The following is a 22,613-nucleotide window of genomic DNA, read 5'->3' on the forward strand; positions in this document are numbered from 1 at the left end:
CTAGATCCTATACCTAAGGGAGTGAGAGAGTTCAGTTATCGGCCCCATTTAATGTTTAGTTAATAGAGGTGATTATCCTTTTATGGAAGAGTTTTAAAATGGATATTTATTCAGAAATTACCATGTGAACATAACCATGTCTTCACGCGGATGCAGATTGTAAAAGAATAAAAACAAATGTAATGAGTTTTAAACCCAAATTACACGGTTTGAGTTTTATTCAGAACATCAGCAGTTCTCCTACAATAACTTACTGGAAGTTAGTGCCATCATTTACTGAACAAAAAAAAAGAAACAAATGTTTTAAAAACTCAGACGTTTCGGGGAAGTGAGATTGAAACTAGACATTCTCAAGCCAAACCTGTTAAATTTAATACTGATGCATTTCAGTAATCATAACCGCTTTAAATTTTGAAGATGGTTAAGAGTATACACACATTTTGTTATTATTATTATTATTAATGACTTCCATAGGATATGAATATGATTTTAGGCAGAGGCCCTTTTCTCACAGCCAGTTCTCTGAAGTATTTTTTAATTTTCCTTTTAAATCCTGTAAAGCACTTTGTATTGCCTTGTTGCTGAAAATGAGCTATATAAATAAAATTACCTTTACCTTTGAAGAGGAAAAACAGGAGAAAATACACTCCAATTGAGGCAGATGTGTATGAAGTCTGCAATAACTAAAGGTAAAAATAGTAGGAATGATGACTAGATGATATAGCAAGGAGGAAAATCTCTGCAGGCATCCTATTACATATAATAAACATACATCTGTGATGTGTGAGCTCTCTCTAGGTTATTTTTCTGTCTTGACATTAAAAGCTGCTGAATTGTTGTCGTTTCAACATGGCAACAACAGCATCTTTGTCAATGCAACCTTCTTTTCCTGATGAGGTGAGACGGTAAAACAACAACTCCCCCAGTGGAGAAAAGCAAACTTTTTTTTTTTAAACTGGCAGAACGTAAACAGCAGCGATATGGGAAACTTGCTCTGTTATGAAAGCTAAAGTTACAGATAAAGAAGTGACCTGAAGATATGACACGCTTGACGAGAAAGGAATGCTCCTGCTTGAAGGCATCACAAATAAAATTGCCGGTAAAAAAACAAACAAACTGAAAACTATGAAGTTCCCAGGAATGTTGCGTGACTCGAACACGACTGAATGCTTTGAAGGTATTTTACGGACAATAACGGCACGGCATGACTTGCTTACCCAAAAGCAGATGAGAAATACCTCTGAGCAACCAGTGGGAGATTGGGTTTACTGAAGCTACAAGATAATGGGACAAAAATATTTGATTTGTAACTAAATAATAGCTTTACAGAGAGCTCTAAAATCCAGACTCCGACTGGCATTGCTGCAGAAGCAACAAATGTCACATTGTTTTGTTTCTTTGTTTTTTTTTTTTTTGTTTTTTTTTTGTCTTATCTATTGTTGCAAAACTGTTATTGTTCATCATGCAGGGCAGGAAGACAGATCATACATACATACCAATGTCAGTGAAAAGTTCCCTGAAAACCTCAGTTTTCTTTGTTGTCTGAGTTCTAAATATTGGTGAGGACACATTAACTAATATTCTTAACCAAGTATAGAAAAGATTGTGTTTGCTGAGGGTGTAAACAATGAATATTATTCGTTTCTAAATGGGTAATTTTCCAGACCGTGTTCACATGTAAGGGGTTCAGAGACATGCAGGATTTACTTTTTTCTTTCTTCACACAGAGGGAAATATCTTCCTCTGCCACTCGGCTGAAATGTTTCAGACTAACTGACGGTTTTATTTCTTGACCCAGCAGCTTTCCAGCCCCAAAACACCCCAAAAGACTTCAGTGATTTCTAAAAAAGAACTGGCTTCAAGTTGGAATTTGTTGTGGATTTTCTACAATCCAAACTGGTTCAAAACATTTAGGCTCAAATGTACTTCCCCTCCAGTTTTAGGTTAATTGTTCCTTTGCAACCACACAACTTAGCAAATTTTAGGCATTAGTCCCCTGGACAAGAAAGAAAACATCTGGAAAAGAAATTCACTGTTTTTGCCTAAAGTTAAGAGTATTTTTAATACAGTCAAGGTGAGACTGTGATACAATATTAACAGTTAAACATGGTAGTGGCAGCATCATGCTCTAGAGAAGGGGCGCCAAACTCATTTTCATTTTGGGCCATATCGAAAATCTGAATGTTCTTAAAGGGCCAGTTGTGTCAGAATGAATTGACAAAACCATTTAGGCTGTTAAAATATCAATAAATAAATGTTCTTCCAGGATTTTGTGATTGTTTTTTTTTTTGTTTGTTTTAAATCGAAACTACAGATTTCGTGGTGCCAATTTAGAAATGTTTGTGAGACATTTTCACAATATTTGCGCTATTGTATGATGTTAAATGTGACTTTCTATTACTTGCTGTATCAATTACGGACCAAAACTTATCAAGTACGCCTGAGGCAGCAGTTACTTAATCTGAAATCTTTTGACCAATTTTGAGAAAAGTTGCAGTAAAAGCAGAAAAAATTTGGAAATTTGTTCATTTTGTGTGAGTTTTGGAGTTTTGTGAAAATTTGTAAGGTAATTTGGAGTCTAAAGGGCCACATAAAAAGCTACAATGGGCCAGATTTGGCTCCTGGGCCTTGAGTTTGACACGTGCTCTAGAGTTATTCCTAAGTCATTGTTAAACTCAATCTTCCAGCAGGATAATGATCCCAAAATACTCATAAAAGCAGATAAAACAGAATTAACAAACTTAAATGATCTCAACCCCGTTGAATATTTATAGACCATGCTTAAGCTGCCACTGCGTCTGATACCAAACAACATAAACAAGCTACCGATTCTCTGAGGCATAAAGTTTGTCTCAGAGACTTTTAGTCCAGATATTAGAGGGGTCTTACGGCAGAGAGAAGTCGGTACAGTAGATGACAGACGGATCGTACGTTGCTGTCAGGACCTCTGTTGGCCAAAGCACGTCTGGAATGTGCAGTTTCAGTGTGAAAACACCTTCAGAGGATTTTTTTTTTGTTTTTGTTTTTCACAACTGTAAGATGTTTCTGTGAAACCAGATCTGATTTTATGTAATACATGTTGACACAACTCGGTGTAACATCAGAAAAATCTTTTTGAAGTTTGTGCTCTTATTCTTAAACACAAAACCTTTCCATCAGGTGAGGAATTTGTTTGAAAAGCCATGAAAGTCGGCACCGTGAAGCTTCAGCTCCCAGCTTCTACTCGGGTTACAGAAGTGTTCACATCCTGTCTTGGTTCACAGAACAGTCTCTTTTGGACTGTTTGTGGAGTTTATCACGGCATCTGCTCATTGAAAATGAACAAAGTTAGTGTACTTTCGTAGGCGGTTTTATTGTGTAATTGATGTTCAAAAGAGGCACAAAAGAAACCCTTTTTGGTCCTGCTTAGGAGGAGCTGACCTTCAAAGGTTTTGTTCAATGATAATTTCTTGGCATAAAGTCACACCTTCAGTGTTTACTATGAGACTAGATCCAGCTCTCACTGCGCTGGAGTGACCAAACCTGCACGGCATCAACATGTTGTGTGCATGACCTGTTTTGTAAGACTATAGGCTAAACTGGTACGTACTTTCTATGGGCAGGACTGGGTTTCCATATTGCAGCTTTCGAGACACAACTGTCGTACCTAAGAGCTGATTGGCCACGAATTGGGCGTGTGTCCAGTTTTGAAACTTGTTGTGGGTTTGCTCTTACAAATGTCTGCCTTTGTCATCTAAGTGTTAAGTGTTTCCACCTGCCTCCTGGGCTTCCACGTAAAAGAAACACAAGTCTTTCAGGCCTGGACGAAACGGCGTGTTGCCACCTGCCCTTTGAGAAACTCGCAGACCTGAGGAGTGGAGATCAACTCTGTCATCATCCCAACACGTCAGTGCTATAAATACCGATCCTTGCGGACGACATGTAGGCCGAGGTGGTGACGAAAACAGACAGAGAACAGGTGAAGTAATGTTTTGGTGGAAAAATTAACAGACCGTAGCAGCCAGGCTTACTTTAGTCCTGTTATATAAGAGAAGAAACAGGGATTTTCTGAGTTCACTGAAAAAATACAGAGGCCATAATTTGAAAAGCAGCCACAGCCCTGCTGATGAAAAAGGAGTGAAAACGACAGGAAAACGATTTGTTTTTCACCAGACTCACCTTTCTGACAAAGAACAAATGACATCAGTTAAAGCATCTGTCAAAATTATTTTTGTCTTTGAAATTTCATCACTGTTGTGGCCCATTGACTCATGGAAACAGTTTAAATCCACTCCCATACCGTCAGTTTGACATTTAAAGTGTTCATTCTCATAACTCTCTAGCTTCTGAAGTAGTGATTCTAACCTTTCATAATCCAGATGAGGTATCCACCTCGGCATTTCAACTCAAAGTTTTGTATCTCTAATCTGTATTTAATCTCCACTTAACATGTGGCGTAAACGTTCACTCACATCACACCACCGTTAAAAAGAGGATTTTGTGATGTGAAGAATTTTGACTTTAAACTTTTCCCACAAATGTGTGACATCTAGCGTGTACGACTGAACTAAACACAAACGGCAGTAGAGTGGAACGTGAAACATAACAAGGTGCCTGTTGCATAAGAGTGCACACCCTTACACTATTAAAACACCTTTTGATTCAGGTCATTCCTGTATATGTAGTGTATTTATACTGGCCCATTTTGTGAATTATGTTGTTTAGATTGGTTACACACAGACTGATGTCTTAAAGCCTTTACTTTTGTTAACTATGTGGATTTTCCACCTCAATCTAATAAAAACACAGCTTTTAAGGTTTGAATCTTACGTCTGACCAAAAAACATAAAAAATTTTATTAAAGGCGTAAATGTTGTTGTTTTCAAATAGCATGTTTAATCTGACAAATGGGCATAATGAGGACACATATTTATTTTAGCCACATTCAGTGAACGAAATCTGACTGTATTCATCATATTTTTGGACAATGGCTGTCTTTTCTTCAAAAGAAAACGAGTCTGGGAAAATCTTTCCAGATAATGTAGTTGTATTTGGCACAAAATCACCAAAGCACTTCACGGAAAGAACACCAAACCCACAGCGCAATACGGTGGTGGCAGCATTATGCTCTTGGATTACGTTTCTTCAAATGTAAATTAAGTTTTCGTCAAGGTGAATGAAGTTATAAACACGACCCAAAACCTTCAGGTAACAGCTGAAAACTTGAAGACTAATAGTCCAAGCTTACACGCATTTCAATGAAAGAATGACTTCATAAGGAGAAAAACATTTAAGGGTTTGAAAAGCCAAGCAAATACACCAAACCTGACAGGTGGAGCGGTGACTCTACTCTGAGCTCCTCACCTTGCCTCCACGGCCTCTGAGCTCATCTGAGCTGCTTGTAGAGCGGATCTCATTTTTTCAGCCATGATCCATATCTGGGCTTTTAACAGCACTCAGATCAATACCACATATGTTTGCCCTAATTCAGCCCGGTTGTTCACTTTTGTGAAAACACTCTGCATATATGTTTGTATATACTTACATATCTTCATTGAGAGAAAAGTCATATTGAATTGAAGTCAAATTTCTTGTTTGTGTGCACAATCTTGGCAAATAAACTGATTCTGATCTGATTGTCGTTTTCAGCCGATAGTGCGATCTACATTACCACATTAGTCCGGCTATCCATCTGCTGCTGATGCCTGTCATCACTTCTGATGATAGGCAAAAGAACTTAAACTTAAGCTTCTCTGCTGAGGCAGAGACGTAGCCTTGCACTGGAAAAAAGCTCATGTATTTATTTTTACATAACCAAACACCTTCTGATTTTTTTTGGAAAATCCTTCAAGTGAAACTTTTACGCTCTACGATTTTGCCTTCAACCAGAAAGCCAGACATAACAGTGACATAACCGGTTTGAGTCCCCCATTATATTTTCAATCCGGGACTTGGATGCAAATAAAATTTGATTCCCAAAACAGTCTGGTGTCTAATCTCCGGATCAACGTGTCTGAAAATGGTCGGATGCAGCCTCACAACTCCTTTGTTTGTGGGACACATCTCAACACGCAGCCCTGAGGTTTGGGTGTGCTGCGGTTTTGAGGATATTGTGCATGTGGAGGATTCTCATTCCACAGGATAATACAATCATTTAAAAAAAAAAAAACACACACACCTCCCACTATGACTTTAAAAATAGCCACATTCTTGCCTGGTGATTCATTAGGGTAAAAGGTTTACTAATTAAAGACTCAAAACTGCAACCAAGCAGATGAATGAAAGGCAAATTCATTTTATTTCAGTGCGAATCTCTGTTTTAGTCTCCCTCCTTCGTTTAATACATCCAGTTTTATATTTTGTGCCACTCTGTGTTTGTGTTTCCTGTGCCATTGATTGTTTTAGTCTTTGTGCTGTGACCTTGGTCAGTCAGCTACATGCTGCCAGAGGAATGCTTTGTTTGCTACTTTGCACTGTCATCTTGTTCCAGTAAAATGACCTGAGTTAACACCAAAAACATGCATACTTCTACATCAGCAATTAAATAACAAAGAAGTGATACATGAGCGTGTTTTACTTTTGAGACATTTTACATTATTTTCGTAAATGTACCGATTTCTTCTGATGATGATAACTTCGGTTAATACAAAAAGCAGTTTTCAAATTTGGATTTTAGTTATTGGGGAGGAGGTCTCAAAGTAATTGATGCTTAAATCTAATAACTGGTTTTGCTGTCGTACCAAATATAAGGTCACAAACTGAGGCCCAGACTATCTTCTTCTGAGTTTTCTGACAGAGAGATGAATTTGTGATTCCATCCATTACAGCGAGTCGTCCAGGTTACAAAGACCCAAATCATTGCCACACTATAGGTGTAATTGTAGTTTTTAAAAGCTAAATCTATATGCAACCAGACACACGTCTTCCCTGATGTTTCACTTTTGTCCCCTCAGTCCATGTAGATGTGCACTTAGCCCCAAGCTGTCAGTGTATCAGCGTATAAATGTGTTTGCAAATGACTGATTATGCCTGTAGTGCAAAGTGTTTTGAGTGATAAGTATGACTAAAAAAATTCTCAGTATGACTATATAAATTCAGTCCATTCCCATTGTGAAGTTGGGAATAGATGGGTGTGTGTGTTCAGCTGTAGTTTGGTCATGAAACTCTCCCATGGTATTTATATTCACAGTCTTTTTGTTATTGCTTAATCTTAAGCACTGACCCTAAATGTGAGGTTTGTCATGCTTTAGTTTAAATATTGTTCTGGGTTCTTTTGATAAACTTGGAGTAATTTTGGAAGGCTGGTCATGTTTTGTCCATTTGTGGATAATGAATCTCCCTGTGGTACACTGGAGTCCTAAATCCTCAGAAATGGTTGTCACCCATTCCTCTGTCACCCCTGCAAAAAGTGTATGGTGAATCATCATACTTTTTGAAGAAAAAAAAACTATTTTTGGTAATTATTTACCAATTATTGGATTAATAAACTGAAAAAAGGAGAAAATACAGTAATAAAATAAAAAAGTAAACATGAGGAAGTCCCAAAAACTGTATCTGGAGGTTGCTTGAAAAACTGTTTTTGCAGTTACCTTTTCTTATCCATTTTTGTTTCTGCATTTATCTATGTTTTCCAATTAACCAGGGATGCATTCAATTAATTGTTTTCTAGTTTGTGTATTTGAAATTGTAGGACCAGATTTGTGTCTTCTGTTTGTGTTTTATCTTACATTTCTGTGCTCAATTGGCTTATATCGATAGCATCAAAACAAAAAGGCGCTAGACGTGACGTCATCCCCCCTCGCCTCGATCGAGTAGTAGTGCGACCAACCAGCAGGACAGGAAAATCAAATATTTCTGCAAAATGTATCAAATTTTGTTAAATTTGTTCATAAATAATAGTTATAACTCTGTAACTTTGTTTACGTAGTTATGTTTTCAGAGCTCCGAAATCACAGTTTGTTTCCACTGCTTTGTAATGAGAGGAGACTTCTTTTTTAAAGAGGCTCAGTCCGGCGTTTAAGCTATCTCACTTAATAATTTACACGGAAACTGGGCTGCTCCCCTCACGGCAGCGTTAAATACAGGGTTGACCATTTGTATTATACAATAAGAATGACCATATTGTAATGTTTCACACTTTATTTTTTCCCCTCAGATGAGGTGAAGCTGCAGGAGGTCATTGTTCCAGAAGTTGCTGTACCGGTGGCTGCAGCTTCTGTCCAACAATGTGTTTCTGACACTCCCCTTACAGTCAAGCTCAGTGTTTTTTTTTTTCTTTCTTTTTTTTCTTTTTCTCTCGCTCCTGCTCCCTATTTGGCTGTTTCGGTCCGTTTTGTGGGCGGCTCTGTTTGGTTTTGCTGTTCACTCCCACAGTGACGCACCGAGAAAAGTTATTCCCAAAGAGAGGAGCCAGACAGTAAGCGTGGGTTAAACGGAGAGACACTGAGCAGCTTACTGTGGACGGTCCGCCGGGAGACACAGAGCAGTTCATTTATTTATTCATCTATTTATTTCTTTGTGTGTGGGGTATTTATTGAATCCGAGAGGAAGATGAACGGAGTGACAAGGAGTCTTTGCACCATTGAAGACATCAGGAACGATGAATATTCTGTAAGTTCCTTCAAATATTCATACATTTCCAACGTTATCTCTGTAAGCTTGTGCCCTCTGTGGAAAACTTTGGAAACTTTTGTTCCCTTTAATTTCCCCCCTTTTTACTTCTTCCACATGTCTTTTTGTTTTCTTCTTAATTACATACCTTTGTGGTGGTTCCTGAAGCAGCATGCCTTCATCTGCTCTAAGTGCTGTATTTACTTAAATCTCTAAAGTAATTAAAGCATTATCCCCCACCCTTCACCTCCTGAACAGACTCGCATAGAGACCAGGTCAGAATTAGTCCAGATAACATCTGTGTCTGTGTCAGGTGCCTTCTGGTCACATCATGTAAAGGCTTACACTTCCAAGCAGTTGTGACAGATGGAGAAGGCAGCCCAGGTTGTGCACTTTGTCTGCCACCTGTGCAAAGACAGATTAAAAAGTGGTCCTTTGTTTGCAATTTTTGCTTTGCTACATTCAAACAAAGGAGGATATGTTAAATACTATTGGCTGGATTCACTTCTGTATGGGTTTTTGATTTGGGCGATGTGCTTTTTACTGTGTCAGGGGGAATCTCAAGCCCTCTATTAATTTGCAATGTATGGTTTGGCACATTTGTGCAAAAGAAAATGTTTTTTAATATAGGTGATATGATTCTTTGCCCAGGGCGCGCTTGTGCATGGGGTGACCTGTAGTTCAAGCAAGTTTTACATCTTTTATTTTTGCAAGTGCACCTAAATGGGAGCAGGTGCCTCTTTGTATTGAAAAAACATATGGCTGCATACCTTGCAAGCCAGATGATTCCTATTAAAGGCCTGTTTTTTTTGTTTTTTTGTTTGTTTGTTTTTTAATCTGGACTACATTTGAAATGCCCTCTTTTAAATTTTAAGATCAGACCTGGTTTATTCTGGGATTCCTTAAGACATGATTTATGTGTAAAAACACAAAAGAGAGAACTTTGGGTTATTTTTTTGGTGTTCATGCAACATAAGAGTAACCCAGGGCAACATTTCATAAGATGACTTGCGCTGATTGGGGTTATCAGTGTGTGACTCTCTTTGGTTTAATCATTGACCTTGCCTGAAAAGGCAAACTGTTCACCAGCACCGCGTTTTACAAGGTTGCGGAGCAACATGACACTTTCACCCTCTGTCTTCCACTTCGGTGCTCTCCTGCTGAGCTCCCATCAGGCCACACTTCATAAACCCTGCCAGCTAAGCTTGAGCTGAAAGATGTAACCCACTAAAAGATAAAGTTGCACATTTCTGTCCTGCGGTCTAGACTGATAATCTATCGCTCTTCTGCGTGCAAGGTATATCCAACAGAAAGGTCAAAGTGTAACAAGGGCAGCACCTCTCACATACCTATTAAACCGATAACTGCACAGAGGTATGCGTACAGCTACAATAAACCCTCTGTTTGTCCAGGCCGCACTTAATCTATCAGTCATTACTTTTTTGAAAAAGGCAACTTTGCATCAGCGTCACACAGAAGACCGGTCCGCCCTTATCAACGTTAAGTTCAGCAGGGAAATAATCTCCCAACTTCAGTATTTACATATCTGGTGTCTGATATGTTTATTCAAGGTAAGGTAAGTGAATGCAGTCTCACCTCCTAGCATGCCAAAAAGGCTACGCGGAACTAAAATGTGAATAAATGGTGATGAGAGGGAATTTTGATGTGCAGGAGACAACTTTGTTCAGCAAGTGTCACAACGTTTAGTACCCAGGAGGCACACAGACGTACAACACAGACTTTAAAACTAAACGTTCTAAAACATCTTCTAAAATCACCTGTAAATATCAGTGTGTGATATTATGTAATTTTAAAACCACTGCTTACAAATTCCCTTTTTTGTCTGGTGAGGCAATTTTTAAATAATGACACAATTATCCCTTCGGTTGTTGTAACTTCCCCGTTGAACACATTCCTCTTGTCTTTCCTCACTCTACGTCTGGAGAGTCTGACATCAGTGGCAGGGAATGGGCGAGACGTGACTTACACATGACTTACACACGTATCTGAAACATGCCAGAGCACACCTGCTTTATATTGAAAGTGTGGATTTTAGGAGGGTTGTTAAGTGTCAAGTATCTCCATGTCTGTGTGGAGTTTGTCCTGATCCAACAACTCTCACTCTGTGACTCAGTTCCATGGAAATACTTTTATGTGTATTGTCAGCCCTATAAGGTGTCACATGATGGCAGTGCTGGAACAACCCAGCTTTCTGCCGAACTGCCCCGATTCGATAAAATAACCTTTCATCCAGTGCTTTTTGTGATTGGAAAACTTTTTCCTGTTTAGGACATTAATATTGTGACTTCTCAAGTCAGAAAGTGGCACTATAAATAAACAAAATGCCCAAAAACCTTTTATATACTTCAGAGAAGCACCAATCAGATTACCAATCTGGTGTTTGTGACATCTAACCTTCTAATCCCAATTTCAATTTACTCTCTTTTGATTTTAAAATCTATATTATGAGAAGATATCACAAAAATATGTTTTGTAGAAAAAACTTTTCCTTCTAACGTAATAAATTAGTTTTTAAGCACAGATAATGTCACATAAGACTTTATGTGGAAAAAAATACTTTTACTAATACTTTAAAATAAGCACAATTGAGTATGAATTAACTGGCTTTAATACTTCATATTACTAATTAGCACAGTTAGCTTAGCTAGCACTGCAAACCACGAGCAGAATGTAGACCCTTACCAAATTAAATTGCTACCAATTTCCAAATCTAACATGTTGCATGATAGGTAGAGATTGGCAGCTCAAAAAGATAAAACAGAAGACACTTTCTGTACTTGTTTTGTCTTCTTGTTATCTACTGAAAGTCATGGTCTCTCTCACTCTCATGTAATCTACAGGAAATGCAGATATTTCTCAATACAAAAAAGAAAGTGTGGTTTTCTTTCTAAAAAGCTTGTTACCCGATTGTTTGGGTTTTTGATTTTCTGACTGGCTGATCAAGTTGAAACTGGTTGATTCCGATCAACCTCTGAGAGATTTCGGACCCTCAAAGCCTTGCGCTTACCTATAAGTGCACCTTGTCAACTCAGGCTGGGTGTGTTAGCCGCAGTATTTATTTTACTGAGAAGACTGATGTTCCCAGAATAAAGCCTAGGTTTCTGTCAGGCCTTTAAAGTTGGTGCAAGAGCTCTGTTGACTTACTCTTTAGTCAAATATTTCCTGATCTTAGAAATAACTTAGAGGGGAGATTATCTTTTATTTGGACGAAAAGCATTTCCTGATGCTCACAGAGGAACAGTCTTTGCATTGAGGTTTTCCTTGCTTGAGTGTCAAACTGAACCTTTGGTAAAGAATCGGTGCAGGGATGGATGAATCTGGAGTGGTAATTGATTCACCTGCAGCTGATCTGTCGGATCACACCTGTCGCCTCAGAGCTGAGGTTTATATTGCTGTTGGACTAAAGACAAAGGTGACATCTGTTCAGCCTGTGTGCACAGGGGGAAACAAAGCATTTAATGCATGATGATGTGTGCACACAAAACATCTTGTGGTATCCTTTGTGGTATGCAGGAACCGCACCTGAAGGCACAAAGTCAGAAATCTGAACCCTGTTTGAGTGTGTGAAACAGAGATCTTCAAAAATGCTGTTTACCAGGTGAATTCCCAGGTGTCTCCCCACGCCTCAGCGTTTACCTCCAATAATTTACATCCCTCCTCATGTCTGAATCCAAAACAAAAGCGTCCCCATGTCCTTTCGGCGTGTCCTGATCTTTTGTTCTCACTGAGGCACCGTGGGTTGTGTGTGAGCTCAGGCTCATGTTTCTGTCAGTGGCCAGAAGCTAATGCGCTCTGCTTGTGTTTGCGTTAAAGCGGCTGCTTGCAGGTCCCGTCCGACTGCTCTCTTTTGTCTGAGTTCACAGGAAGGCTAGTATTACAGCTGAGGGATGGACAGCGTTTTTCCAGCAGCAGACAGGGAGGCTACCGTGCAAATAGCTCGCCCCAGAATGAGGATTAGCGGAGTGCTGTGTGCGAGGAGCCGGGGAAGTTGTACAATGAAGCATTCCTTCTTAACAACTCTCCCACTGTTCCCTGTTTCTCAAAACCCTTCTTCTCTGCACCCGGCCTCATCGGGGTGCACTAGAGCTTTCAGAGACGGCTTTTCCCCCTCAGTCTGCAATCCGAGAGGAAAGCCTGTTGAACAATAGGAGAATTTTCCCTTTTGTAGTTGAATTTTTGTTGGTTTACTTGGACTTGAGTCATTTAGATGGTGTTTTCTTTTTCTTTTTTTTTTTGCTTTCCGTGTCTTGCCTTCTAATTTTCCCATTTAAATCCACCTCTCGGTGCCTGTACTTTTATTGCTGTTAGCCCTGAAAAGATAAGCAGCAAATTTAAAGACTCTGCAAACAAAGCTTCTCTTTTATGACAGCTTCTTATCGTTACATTACGCAACAAGACCTAATTTATTTGGTCAAATTAAGAGACAGTAGGGTTCCCTTGCAAAGCCTGACCGATAATCACACTTTACTCTTCACAAAATAGTAAGAAAATTCTTATTTTGTTTTTTACTACAGTTTGTACGCAACGACAGACACCCCTACCAACAGAGGTCTCTGAAAACAAACAAGAAAATCACCTAAATTCCTATTTACCCCCCAGATCTAAACCCCTACATGCTTTGAGTTGCTACCAGGTAGTTCAATTTTATAAGTTTCTTAATGAGTAACTGAACCAGTACTTCATAAAAGGACAGAAAAACAAACCCAGACATCATTTCAGTGCACAGAAACATCATAGAAGGTGGGAAAGATATAAATATTTCTTCCATACCTTCCTTGATAGTCCAAATATGAAGTAATAGGAAAAAAACAAAACATGTTTAGTCAATAAACGCCTGACTTTACCAGTATAACACCGTGCAGACAATGAAGGAGTTTACCAGGTTGGATATATTAGCAGTTTCTTGCTTCTAAGTTTTAACTGATTCATCGTCTGGTCATTACTGCCACTACAATAATTTCTGTTTTGATATGAAAGACATTGTTGATCCTTGATCTAATCTTCTTGAGGCTAAAATAGGACTTTATATAACAACCCCACCTCTGTACGCTATTGTGTTTCAGCTGATGAAGCATTGTCTTTAAATCTGTTACAAATATGGAAACAAGTCAGAGCTTGGCAGGAAAGCTAAGGCTGTGAAAAATAAACGGCAAATTATAACTACTTAGCCACGACCAGCAGGCGATAACTGTGAGTTTAAAGCAGAACGATGCCCAGATTTTCCTTTTGCACACGAGCGACACTGTTAACGAAGTTCTGCGTCCGTGTTTGTATTTTAAAGTTATGAAATGATTTGTTGAACTGTTGTATTTATCTCTGCTTATGCGTTGAACAAAAGATGACCCAAGAAGCAGAACATGCTACTTTGGGTTGCGAGAGTTGCGTAACGTCTGTGACCTCTTCCCTCACATCCGCAGAGTTTACCCTTGACATTTTTACTGAGCCGCTCTTTCAGGGGGGCTTCCCTCGTGCTGGAAAATACACTCCCAGTAAACATCCTGTTCCAGAGATTTCCCGCTACAGAAGCTACTTTCGCATTCCTTTTCATGCATGTCCGGGATTCTTCTCAAAATATGCGACCATCTAAGTTTTTTTTATTTCATACTCTACTATACAGAGAAACGACAAGCTGAAATCAAATAAAAAGAGCAGACATTGTTGAAAAAGTGTGTGCTTTGGGCTGTGCCTCAAAAGGGCTTGGCCGCCTTTCCACCTGAAACGGCTGGTTTGACCAGAGAGAAGCCGTGGATCTCAGCTCTCTGACGAGGAAGGAGATCAGCGATAAAGGCTGCTTCTCCTCCGGGCAGTGTCTTCTCAAAAAGTGATGGAATTATGACATTTGACTCTAAAATTCATGTAGTGTAACATCGCCTCAATCGGCTTAGTGTCTGCACATGAAACGGGGAAAGATGGCTTACCTCAAAATGTAGTCCAGGCATAAGAACAGGTAGGTTTACGTAGTTTTCCAGAGTGTCCAAACTGAGAGCCAAATGAACTGCAGCGTCAATAGTTTCCAAATATTTTTATATTTCTGTCATGCTTTCATTTAAATTGAAAAAGCTGACTTCTGTCCACCTTTTCAGTTCAGCTATACTTTGTCCTGCTTAATTTTTAGTTGCAGACCTTATGTGTGACGGTGCTTTGCTATGAATAGGATGTACAGTGCAAATATAAAGGAGGGTGGTGATAAAGAGAGTCACTTCATTAATGTGCACTGAAGCAGTCTGAGACTTTGAAGAAGATGCAAACTATTTGAGTGCTGAACTCAAAATGCTTTGAAAAGTGTTACCTTCGCATGGTTGCGCTTAGTTCCAACTGTAATCTAACTTCACAGTAATTGTAATCACTGGTTATTTAGATTCTGGTGGATTAAAAAGCCTCCAAATGGAACCTTTGCTTTTTTTTAAAAAAACAAAAACACACAATCATGTTCAAATTGGTGATAATGGTAGTTTTCTTCAAGTGTTCTCTGTAACTTTCATTCTCAGTCTTCATGGGCACACTTATTTTATTCCTCTGCCAGATTGTTTATGGCTACTGGGAGGATTTGTTGCCATGGAAAGGCTCTGTTTTACTCCACATAACAGTTTTCCCCTGAAATCCAGCCTCGGCTTCCAGCTGGCTGCGAGCGTCTGGAGGGTTTTTCGCCTAAGTCCCTCTGACGTCCGCAGCGCACAATTTAAACCAAACAATCTGTCTCTGTGCAGGGCTGGAAAAAGTTTCGCTTTCTTTCTGACGTTTGTTCCCAGTCTTGTACTGGTTGCTGCCCACTTTCTCCCACCCTATGACTCATTCTGTCCTGTCCTCCTCCTCCTCTCCCCCCCCCCCCTGCTCTTCTCCTCCTCAAAATAGCCCTCAAACAGACTCTTCATCACAACGGACTCTTTTGAATCATTTCGCTTTGCCTCACTTTTCAGGACGGCTGTAGACGACTGCGACTCACGCTCCACGACCAGAGAGAGGCGAGCCGGAGCGCAGAGCAGCACAGAGATAAGGTGAGACATTTCCTGCAGATGAGAAACACTTTGGATAAGTGATAGAAAGCAGAACCGACCACGTAGAAGAAAACTATGTGATTGTAGCAGAGAGGAGAAGTGCTGTGGATATACTGACTGTGACTAATACTTGTTGTCCAGATCAGTATTTTCATTTTTATATTTTTATCAATCTTTCGAATGTAAACGCTTACTCTAATGGCTTTACTGTGATATGCTAGGAGCACATTAAAAGTAGACATCACCACAAGAGTCTTCTTCACCTCAACATTATCTTTTAGCCCTATTAAGGGGTGACATAGACTTTTAGGCTAACTTACAACTTTCTGGGTTTTCTGGTAATCTGTTAAAGCGAATGTTGAGATGCTTTACTGCTTAACGGTCATAAATTAGGAATTTTACTGGGGTTGGGAAGAGATATTCTCTGTCTCAGGCCCTAGTAAAATGGGTCTGGTGATGCTGATATATATATCAAAATATACACACTTTTGTATCAATTATTTGTACATCCAAGCCAGAATTTCCACACGTTCACGGATAAATATTCCGAGAAACTAGTCACGAAGTCTCTGTTTAAAACCTGACACTTTTACGTGACGTTTTCAGTGATTCTGGGGAATTAGTTCAGACAGAGGGCAATGCATCATGCATCGTTCTGTAAGTACAGCTCATAATTATGTCACGGCGCCCATCAGGTTTTTATTACAGTAGTTTACACCCATCTGGGTGTCTTGCGACTCGCTTTGTTCTACCAGAACTGAGGGGACGTCCGCTGTAGCGAGGTTGCATAACATTCGCTCTCTCTTTCTGTGCTCAAGGTCTCGTGTCCACCCATTCTCAGGAAACCAGCAGATGTTTAAGGGCTGGTCTCCATAGAGATTTCTACTAAATGTCTCTTGTGATGCAGGCTCACAATAATGATATGCAACACAGGACTAGCTTGCTGATGAAGGGACAGTATGTTCCCCTTTCTTCTACTAGCTAACAGTTTAATTGCATCATTGCTGCCGACATTCCAGAGCGATGTTTCATGACGATTATTTAACATCCAAGCTGCTCCTGCAAGTGCTGTGTTGTAATGTTGATCACAAACAACTCCTTCGCAATCAGGCCTGGATTTGACAGATGTGGAAAATACTTTGCGCTCTTAACCTCCTCTCGTCACTGATTTGCAGCCAATTGGACGAGCTTTCGCCCTGGTGCAGCCAGCCAGCGATAGGACCGCTTCGTACCCTGAACCAGTGAAGTCAAAAGAGGAGCAGGTGGAGATCATCAAGGTGCGTGTAGCAGATATGGATTTCTGGTTCCCGTCAAAGGCATTTGACTTGGCTCTGGTGTCTGGTATTGATGTGGCTCTTTTGCTTTAGGTTTACCTGGAGGCTCGCAGACAAGAGCAGCAGAAGCAACAAGAGAGCCTGAAGATGCTGTCAGACGAAGTTTCACAGATACAGGAGGTCAGTGGCTGAACTATGATTATTCCTGACGCCACGACGCTCGTGTCAGTGAGAATGTTTCCTGGAATATGAAGCATTTGCATCTTTGGGTCATGTAAATAATCCTTCTGGCTAACGGTCGCTGCCCTTCTTGTTTTATCTCATCTTAATAAGTTCCTGCTCAGAAAATTGGAGACTAAAATATGCATGTTCAAAAAAAAAAAAAGAAAAAAACGAATAACTTAATACACCGATTCAAGTGCAAATCTAAGAGATTTTCTTGAGTGTCTTTGGTTGTTGATTTTAAAGAGCAGGAAAAAGAAAACTAATTTATCCAAGAAATGCATATGACATATTGTAACCAAATATATTTTAATGTGTATCACATCAACTAAAAGTTGCTGATAAATATGAAATGGAATAATTTTAAATGCATCATGCTGAGTATTTAAAAGTTGGGAAGTTGTTTGTTTTAATTAATTAAAATGCCTGAATAACATTTGAAACACTCACACCGTGTCTGTATTTGTTGCAGGTGAGGTACTGCCTGAAGAACCTTCGAGAGCAGATGGCGGCCAAAACAAAGGTACCCCAAATTTGCCGCCCACTGGGTTTATTGTCTACCTCCCAGCCTGTGTGTTTTATGGCATTTCCTTTCGCCTCTATTATCATTCCTGCCATGGTTCATTTTTTTTTGTCCTTGCTGACTTCCTGTCTTTCTTTATACAGCCGCACACAAATGGGTGGAAGGTCGGAATCCCGTTCCGAAAGAACGGATTGTCCGCTCCCAAAACCGGATCCAAAACCGACGGGCAGGTGAGCAGAAAAACACAGGCTCTGCTTCAAGCTGTTGTTGTTTTTGTTTTGTTTTGTTTGTTTTTTTCCATTCGTGTGAGCCTTTTAGAGAACATATTGAATCTCACGTTCGTAGCATTCGTAACATTGTGTAAAGCAATCCGCTCCCAGAGGCACAAACAGAAAGGTTATGTAGGGACAAAGAACATAAAGAAATGATGTCAAGGCGTCAATGTTCCTTATATTCCCCCTGGGGGTGCGTGAAAAATATCGTTGGAACACGCTGCTTTGTTGTTCCTCCCACTGCACATGTTGTTGTTTTCAGACCCTCCTCATTCCACACACGCTTTAAACTAAAGTTTCCACACATTTCCTCACATCCACAACCGCCTGCGTGCCATCAGAGTTTTGTACAAACACAACGAAGCTCTCTGTGTTTACGTCCCAATTATACTCGTGTCTGTGACTCACGCTACATCGCCAACGTATGCACTGCATGCTGCACAAACAAGAAGGAAACCCCTGCAACCTAGATGTTCCAGTGACGCACGCAGACACACCCATTGTGTTTATGATAGGCAAACCCTCAGAGCTTAGGCGAAACAAAAACAGTTTTCATTAGGTCACCATAAAAATATGTGCCCAACTGTAGAGTTGCAAAGCTAACACTTTGCTCTTTATCTACAGGACGTGGATGAAGAAGCAGAGAGAGACAAGCTGAGAGAGGTCAGCAAGCGTCTGTATGCACAGATGCAGGAGGCAGAAAAGAAGCACCAGGAGGAGAAAGAGAAGCTGCAGGTAACGTATTCACACACAGAGGTTATAACCCGTACCCTCCGTTATTTATCTCATCTTCTAAAGAAGCTCGACTCTCGGTCTTACTTAGGCTGAAGGCAGCAGGCTTAGAGACTGTCTGAGCGACAAGGAGGAGCAGCTGAGGGTCACCGAAGAAGCCAGCGAGAAGAAAGACAAGCGCATTGAAGAGCTGCAGAGGCTGCTGGGAGGAATGGAGCACGAGAGCGCCACCCTGAGGGAGACCATCCGAGGCCGCGAGGACGAACTGCGTGAGCTGCGGAAGATGAGAGAGGAAGGCCACCAGGGGGAACAGAGGTCAGCCTTTACAGTCACGTTTTGATATGTTTCAGTCTCAAGCTTCAGCGTAGCTGATGGGATATTATCTAGTAGATGAAAATAAAGTAGTGCATAATTGAAAAGCAGAAGAAAATGGATAATTTTCACAAGTTAAAATCAGAAAACGTCCTTTTTTTTATTTTTAAACAATGATTCCCTGACAGAAATCTAGTGGCAACAATCTACTTTAGAAATCACAGTTGTCCTGGTGGAAGGCCACCTCCTCTGAACGATGTCATTGTCTTTGTGTTTTTCACCACTGAGTGTTAGGGTTCGGAATGAAGACTGTAAAATTCAGTTCTGGCTTCATTTCACCAGAAAACCTTCCTCTTCACACGTCTTGTGTCCCGTCGAATGCAGCAAACTGGACACCTTAAACTCTTATTTAGACCGCAGATTTCTCCCTGATTCTCTTAGAGTAAATGACAAACAGTTGATAGGTTCTTCATTCTATACAATGGGGAAAAAAATATGAACAACCCCCCCCCCCCCCCAAAAAATAAAAAAATTACAATGTGCCGTAACAGTCTGTGTGTATTTTTAGGGCTGAGCAGTTGGAGAAGGAGGTGGCTATTCTCAAAGAAAAGATCCACCATCTGGATGACATGCTGAAAAGCCAACAGAGGAAAGTCAGACACATGATTGAGCAGGTGAGAAGCACATACGCCAGCCTCTGTGAGGCAAACACGTCGACTCCGTGCTCGTATTTGCGCAGGGTTTGCTCACTGTTTGGTTCCTCTGTTTGCTCGTCTTTAGCTCCAGAACTCTCGCATGGTGATCCAGGAGCGGGACCGCGTGATCCAAGAGCTGGAGGAGAAAGTGGCATTCTTGGAGGCTGAGGTGAGAAGTGCTCCTGGCCTATATTAAAAAAATAAAAATAAATCTCTGGACTGTGGGAGCAAAATAAAAAAAAAAAAACTTTGTTCTGGAAAGAGAGAGAAAATGCAATGCTTGGTAATACTGTAAATAACCCTGAAACCATTTTGTTTGTTAAGAATCGAGAAATGCGTGACCAGATGGACTACTTCCTGGGAGGACAAAGGTCAAGCTCCTATCTCTCAACAGAGCGCAATCCACAGATTGTGTACAGGTAACCTATTTTGTCCTCGATTTTTTTTTTTTTTTTTTTTTCTGTAGAAGCAGCACTTTCCATAATTTATGGCACCACTGTGGTAAAGTTGTGATTTATCTGACAAAAAAAAATCTTTCAAATAAATTCATCTTGTACTGTAGCAACATAATCTAACAATAGAAATGTAGGAAATTTATCTTTAAGTAGTGGGGGAAAATGTTTCTAATTGATAAATATTTTTAAGGGGATTATAATGTCTATGAACTTATAGTAGTCTGTGATTTTCTGGTTTCCTAAGTTATACATCTTATGTAACAAAGAACCATTTTGACAAACCACTACTAAATTAGCAAAGACAAAATAATTACCATTCAAATAAAATATTTTTAGTACCATATTTATGTGGAGTTTCTTAGTATTATCACTAAAGCTGTTAATCAATAACAGCAACAAGCCAGATTACACTTTGCAATTGCACACAAAGGACAAAAATCCTAAATTTTATTATTTTTTTTCTTCTGCAAACATGAAAACATCATCACAATTGAGCAGCAGGGAAGTGGCAGCATTATGTTGTGGGCCTGTTTTGCTGCAGGATGAACTAGTGCACATCATAAAACTGGTAGCATCACGAGGAAAGAACATTATGTGGAAAAACTGGTGCAACATCAAAAGACATCAGCCAGGAAGTCAAAGCTTAGGAGCAAACAGACAATGACGCTTAGCGTTCAGCTAAATTAGCTAAAAAGTAACTTCCACACAATAAAGCGGATGATTAGGAGTGGCCATCACAAGAATCTGACCTCATTCTTTCTGTCAAGAGAAATGGATCACAATTCAGGCAAACATGGAGAACAATAACCCCCAAAAATGTGACCCAATTTCTCCAAATAAGATCCATCTAAAAACTTGCTCTCATTATTCCAGCATTTAGGGTAATCCTAACTGAACCAAAACATGTAAAGTTTATTCTAATTTAATGTGTCTTTTCATTTAGTCTATATCCTAAATGTCTGACTCCTGCTGTTTCCAGTAAAAAGTGATTAATTCACTGTGCTCTTGTTGTTGCAGTAAACCACTGAAGCCATCCACCTCCTCTAACAAACCGCTGCCCTTCATCAAAGTCATCGAGATCCGGTCATGAGAAGACAGAAGAACCAGAAGCAGCAGACTTTCTTTCCAGACTGAATTCAGACAGCAGCTCTGCTGGTGGCCGCATCAGATCGAAAGGAGAATCAGAGCTGAGCCTTCCCAAACCGCAACTGTAGCAGCTCCACTAAAGCCGCGTCCCGACTAAACAATGTTTGAAGGAAACAGTGGAGTGATCAGCAGCACCCGCTGTGTATTTGCCTCATGACTGTGTGCGAGTCAGCTTTATGTAGATAACGTTAGTGACTCAGATGTGCATTTTGTGTTTTTGCTGTTAGTAGAGTGAGCGCTCTCCTTGTTCTGACCTGTTTTCGTTCTTATCACACATTTGAACTTTGAGTTTATAGCGTTGGCTGTGCGGTTTATTCCCTGTTCATGACAACATAACAACGCTCAACTAAAGCATCGATGTTCTGTTGCTTACTCACTGTCCTGATAGATCACGTAAAAAGCATTGGCATTAACTAAACTGTGTCTTTGTACAGGTTTGTCATTTGCTAATATATGACCCTTTCATATGTACACAGCCATATGCGAGTAGAAATTTATGTACAAAAAAAAAAATCAAATTACTATTTGGGTCTTTAACATTTTCAGAATTTGTTTGGTCCCCTAAAAATCTTTATGAAACTGTGAGCACACAGAAGGAAAACTGAAGGTGTCTTAATTTGCATTTTTCCTCTAAGCACAATGTTCATTTCACTTCCACGTCATTGTCTGAATCCTCACCTTGTACATATTTCAGTGAATGTAATTAGATGTTTAAAATTCAAACAACTTTCTGCTTTTTATTTATTTATGCTAAAATAAAATCTGTTTGATAGAAGAGCTTTTGTATGAAGTATATGTCCTGATCTGTTATCTCTTCAATTTTCAGAATAAACACTTTAACTAAACATCCCTACTTAAGTGCGTGCTTCATAATTATTATAAACACTATTCTTGATAGGTCTCCGAGAAGAGACACATAAACAACCGCTTCAGTAATTTCTTGGAAATACCTGTTGGCTAGAAACTTAAAAAAAATAAAAATAAAATCCTGGCAAAAGAAAATATTTAAATCCTAGTAGAGGCCTCCTACAAACGAAATGTAAACTTCCTTTGAGGAATCGGGATTGTTGGTGAGGCTCCCATTTTATTCCAGTAACACCGGTAGATTAAAATGATGAGGGCGACCTCTGTTGGACACTTCTCTCACTACAAATTGTTGCTATGACAATTGCTACCGCTGCACAAGTTTAATGATTTCCAGTAAGAATTGGGAGTCAAATTTGAGGATAAATTAACCCGCATCTGAGTCTTATTTACTCTTTGTATTCATTTCAATATAGATAAAAATGTTCATATTGGAATAGTTTAAAGTAGTAAACTGCATGCAATTGGAAGTAGTATTTATAAATACTTTTAAATCTTTGCAGTTACTTTATA

At 39.7% G+C, this 22,613-nt stretch overlaps 1 protein-coding gene across 1 annotated transcript; it reads left to right on the plus strand.

Annotated features, from left to right (window-relative positions):
* The first annotated feature begins 8,116 nt into the window (after positions 1-8,116).
* Positions 8,117-22,081, plus strand: tuft1a (tuftelin 1a). The gene is made up of 12 exons (XM_014984436.2): positions 8,117-8,589; positions 15,528-15,605; positions 16,781-16,882; positions 16,973-17,059; positions 17,574-17,624; positions 17,768-17,854; positions 18,521-18,631; positions 18,720-18,943; positions 19,509-19,614; positions 19,721-19,804; positions 19,960-20,054; positions 21,108-22,081. Exons 1-12 carry the CDS (start codon positions 8,530-8,532, stop codon positions 21,178-21,180), a joined length of 1,158 nt encoding a protein of 385 aa, XP_014839922.2. The 5' UTR covers positions 8,117-8,529; the 3' UTR covers positions 21,181-22,081.
* Positions 22,082-22,613: the final 532 nt, after the last annotated feature.

Source organism: Poecilia mexicana, unplaced genomic scaffold (genome assembly GCF_051168715.1).
Source record: "Poecilia mexicana isolate PSO_F unplaced genomic scaffold, ASM5116871v1 scaffold_16, whole genome shotgun sequence".
NCBI classification, from domain to species: Eukaryota; Metazoa; Chordata; class Actinopteri; order Cyprinodontiformes; family Poeciliidae; genus Poecilia; species Poecilia mexicana.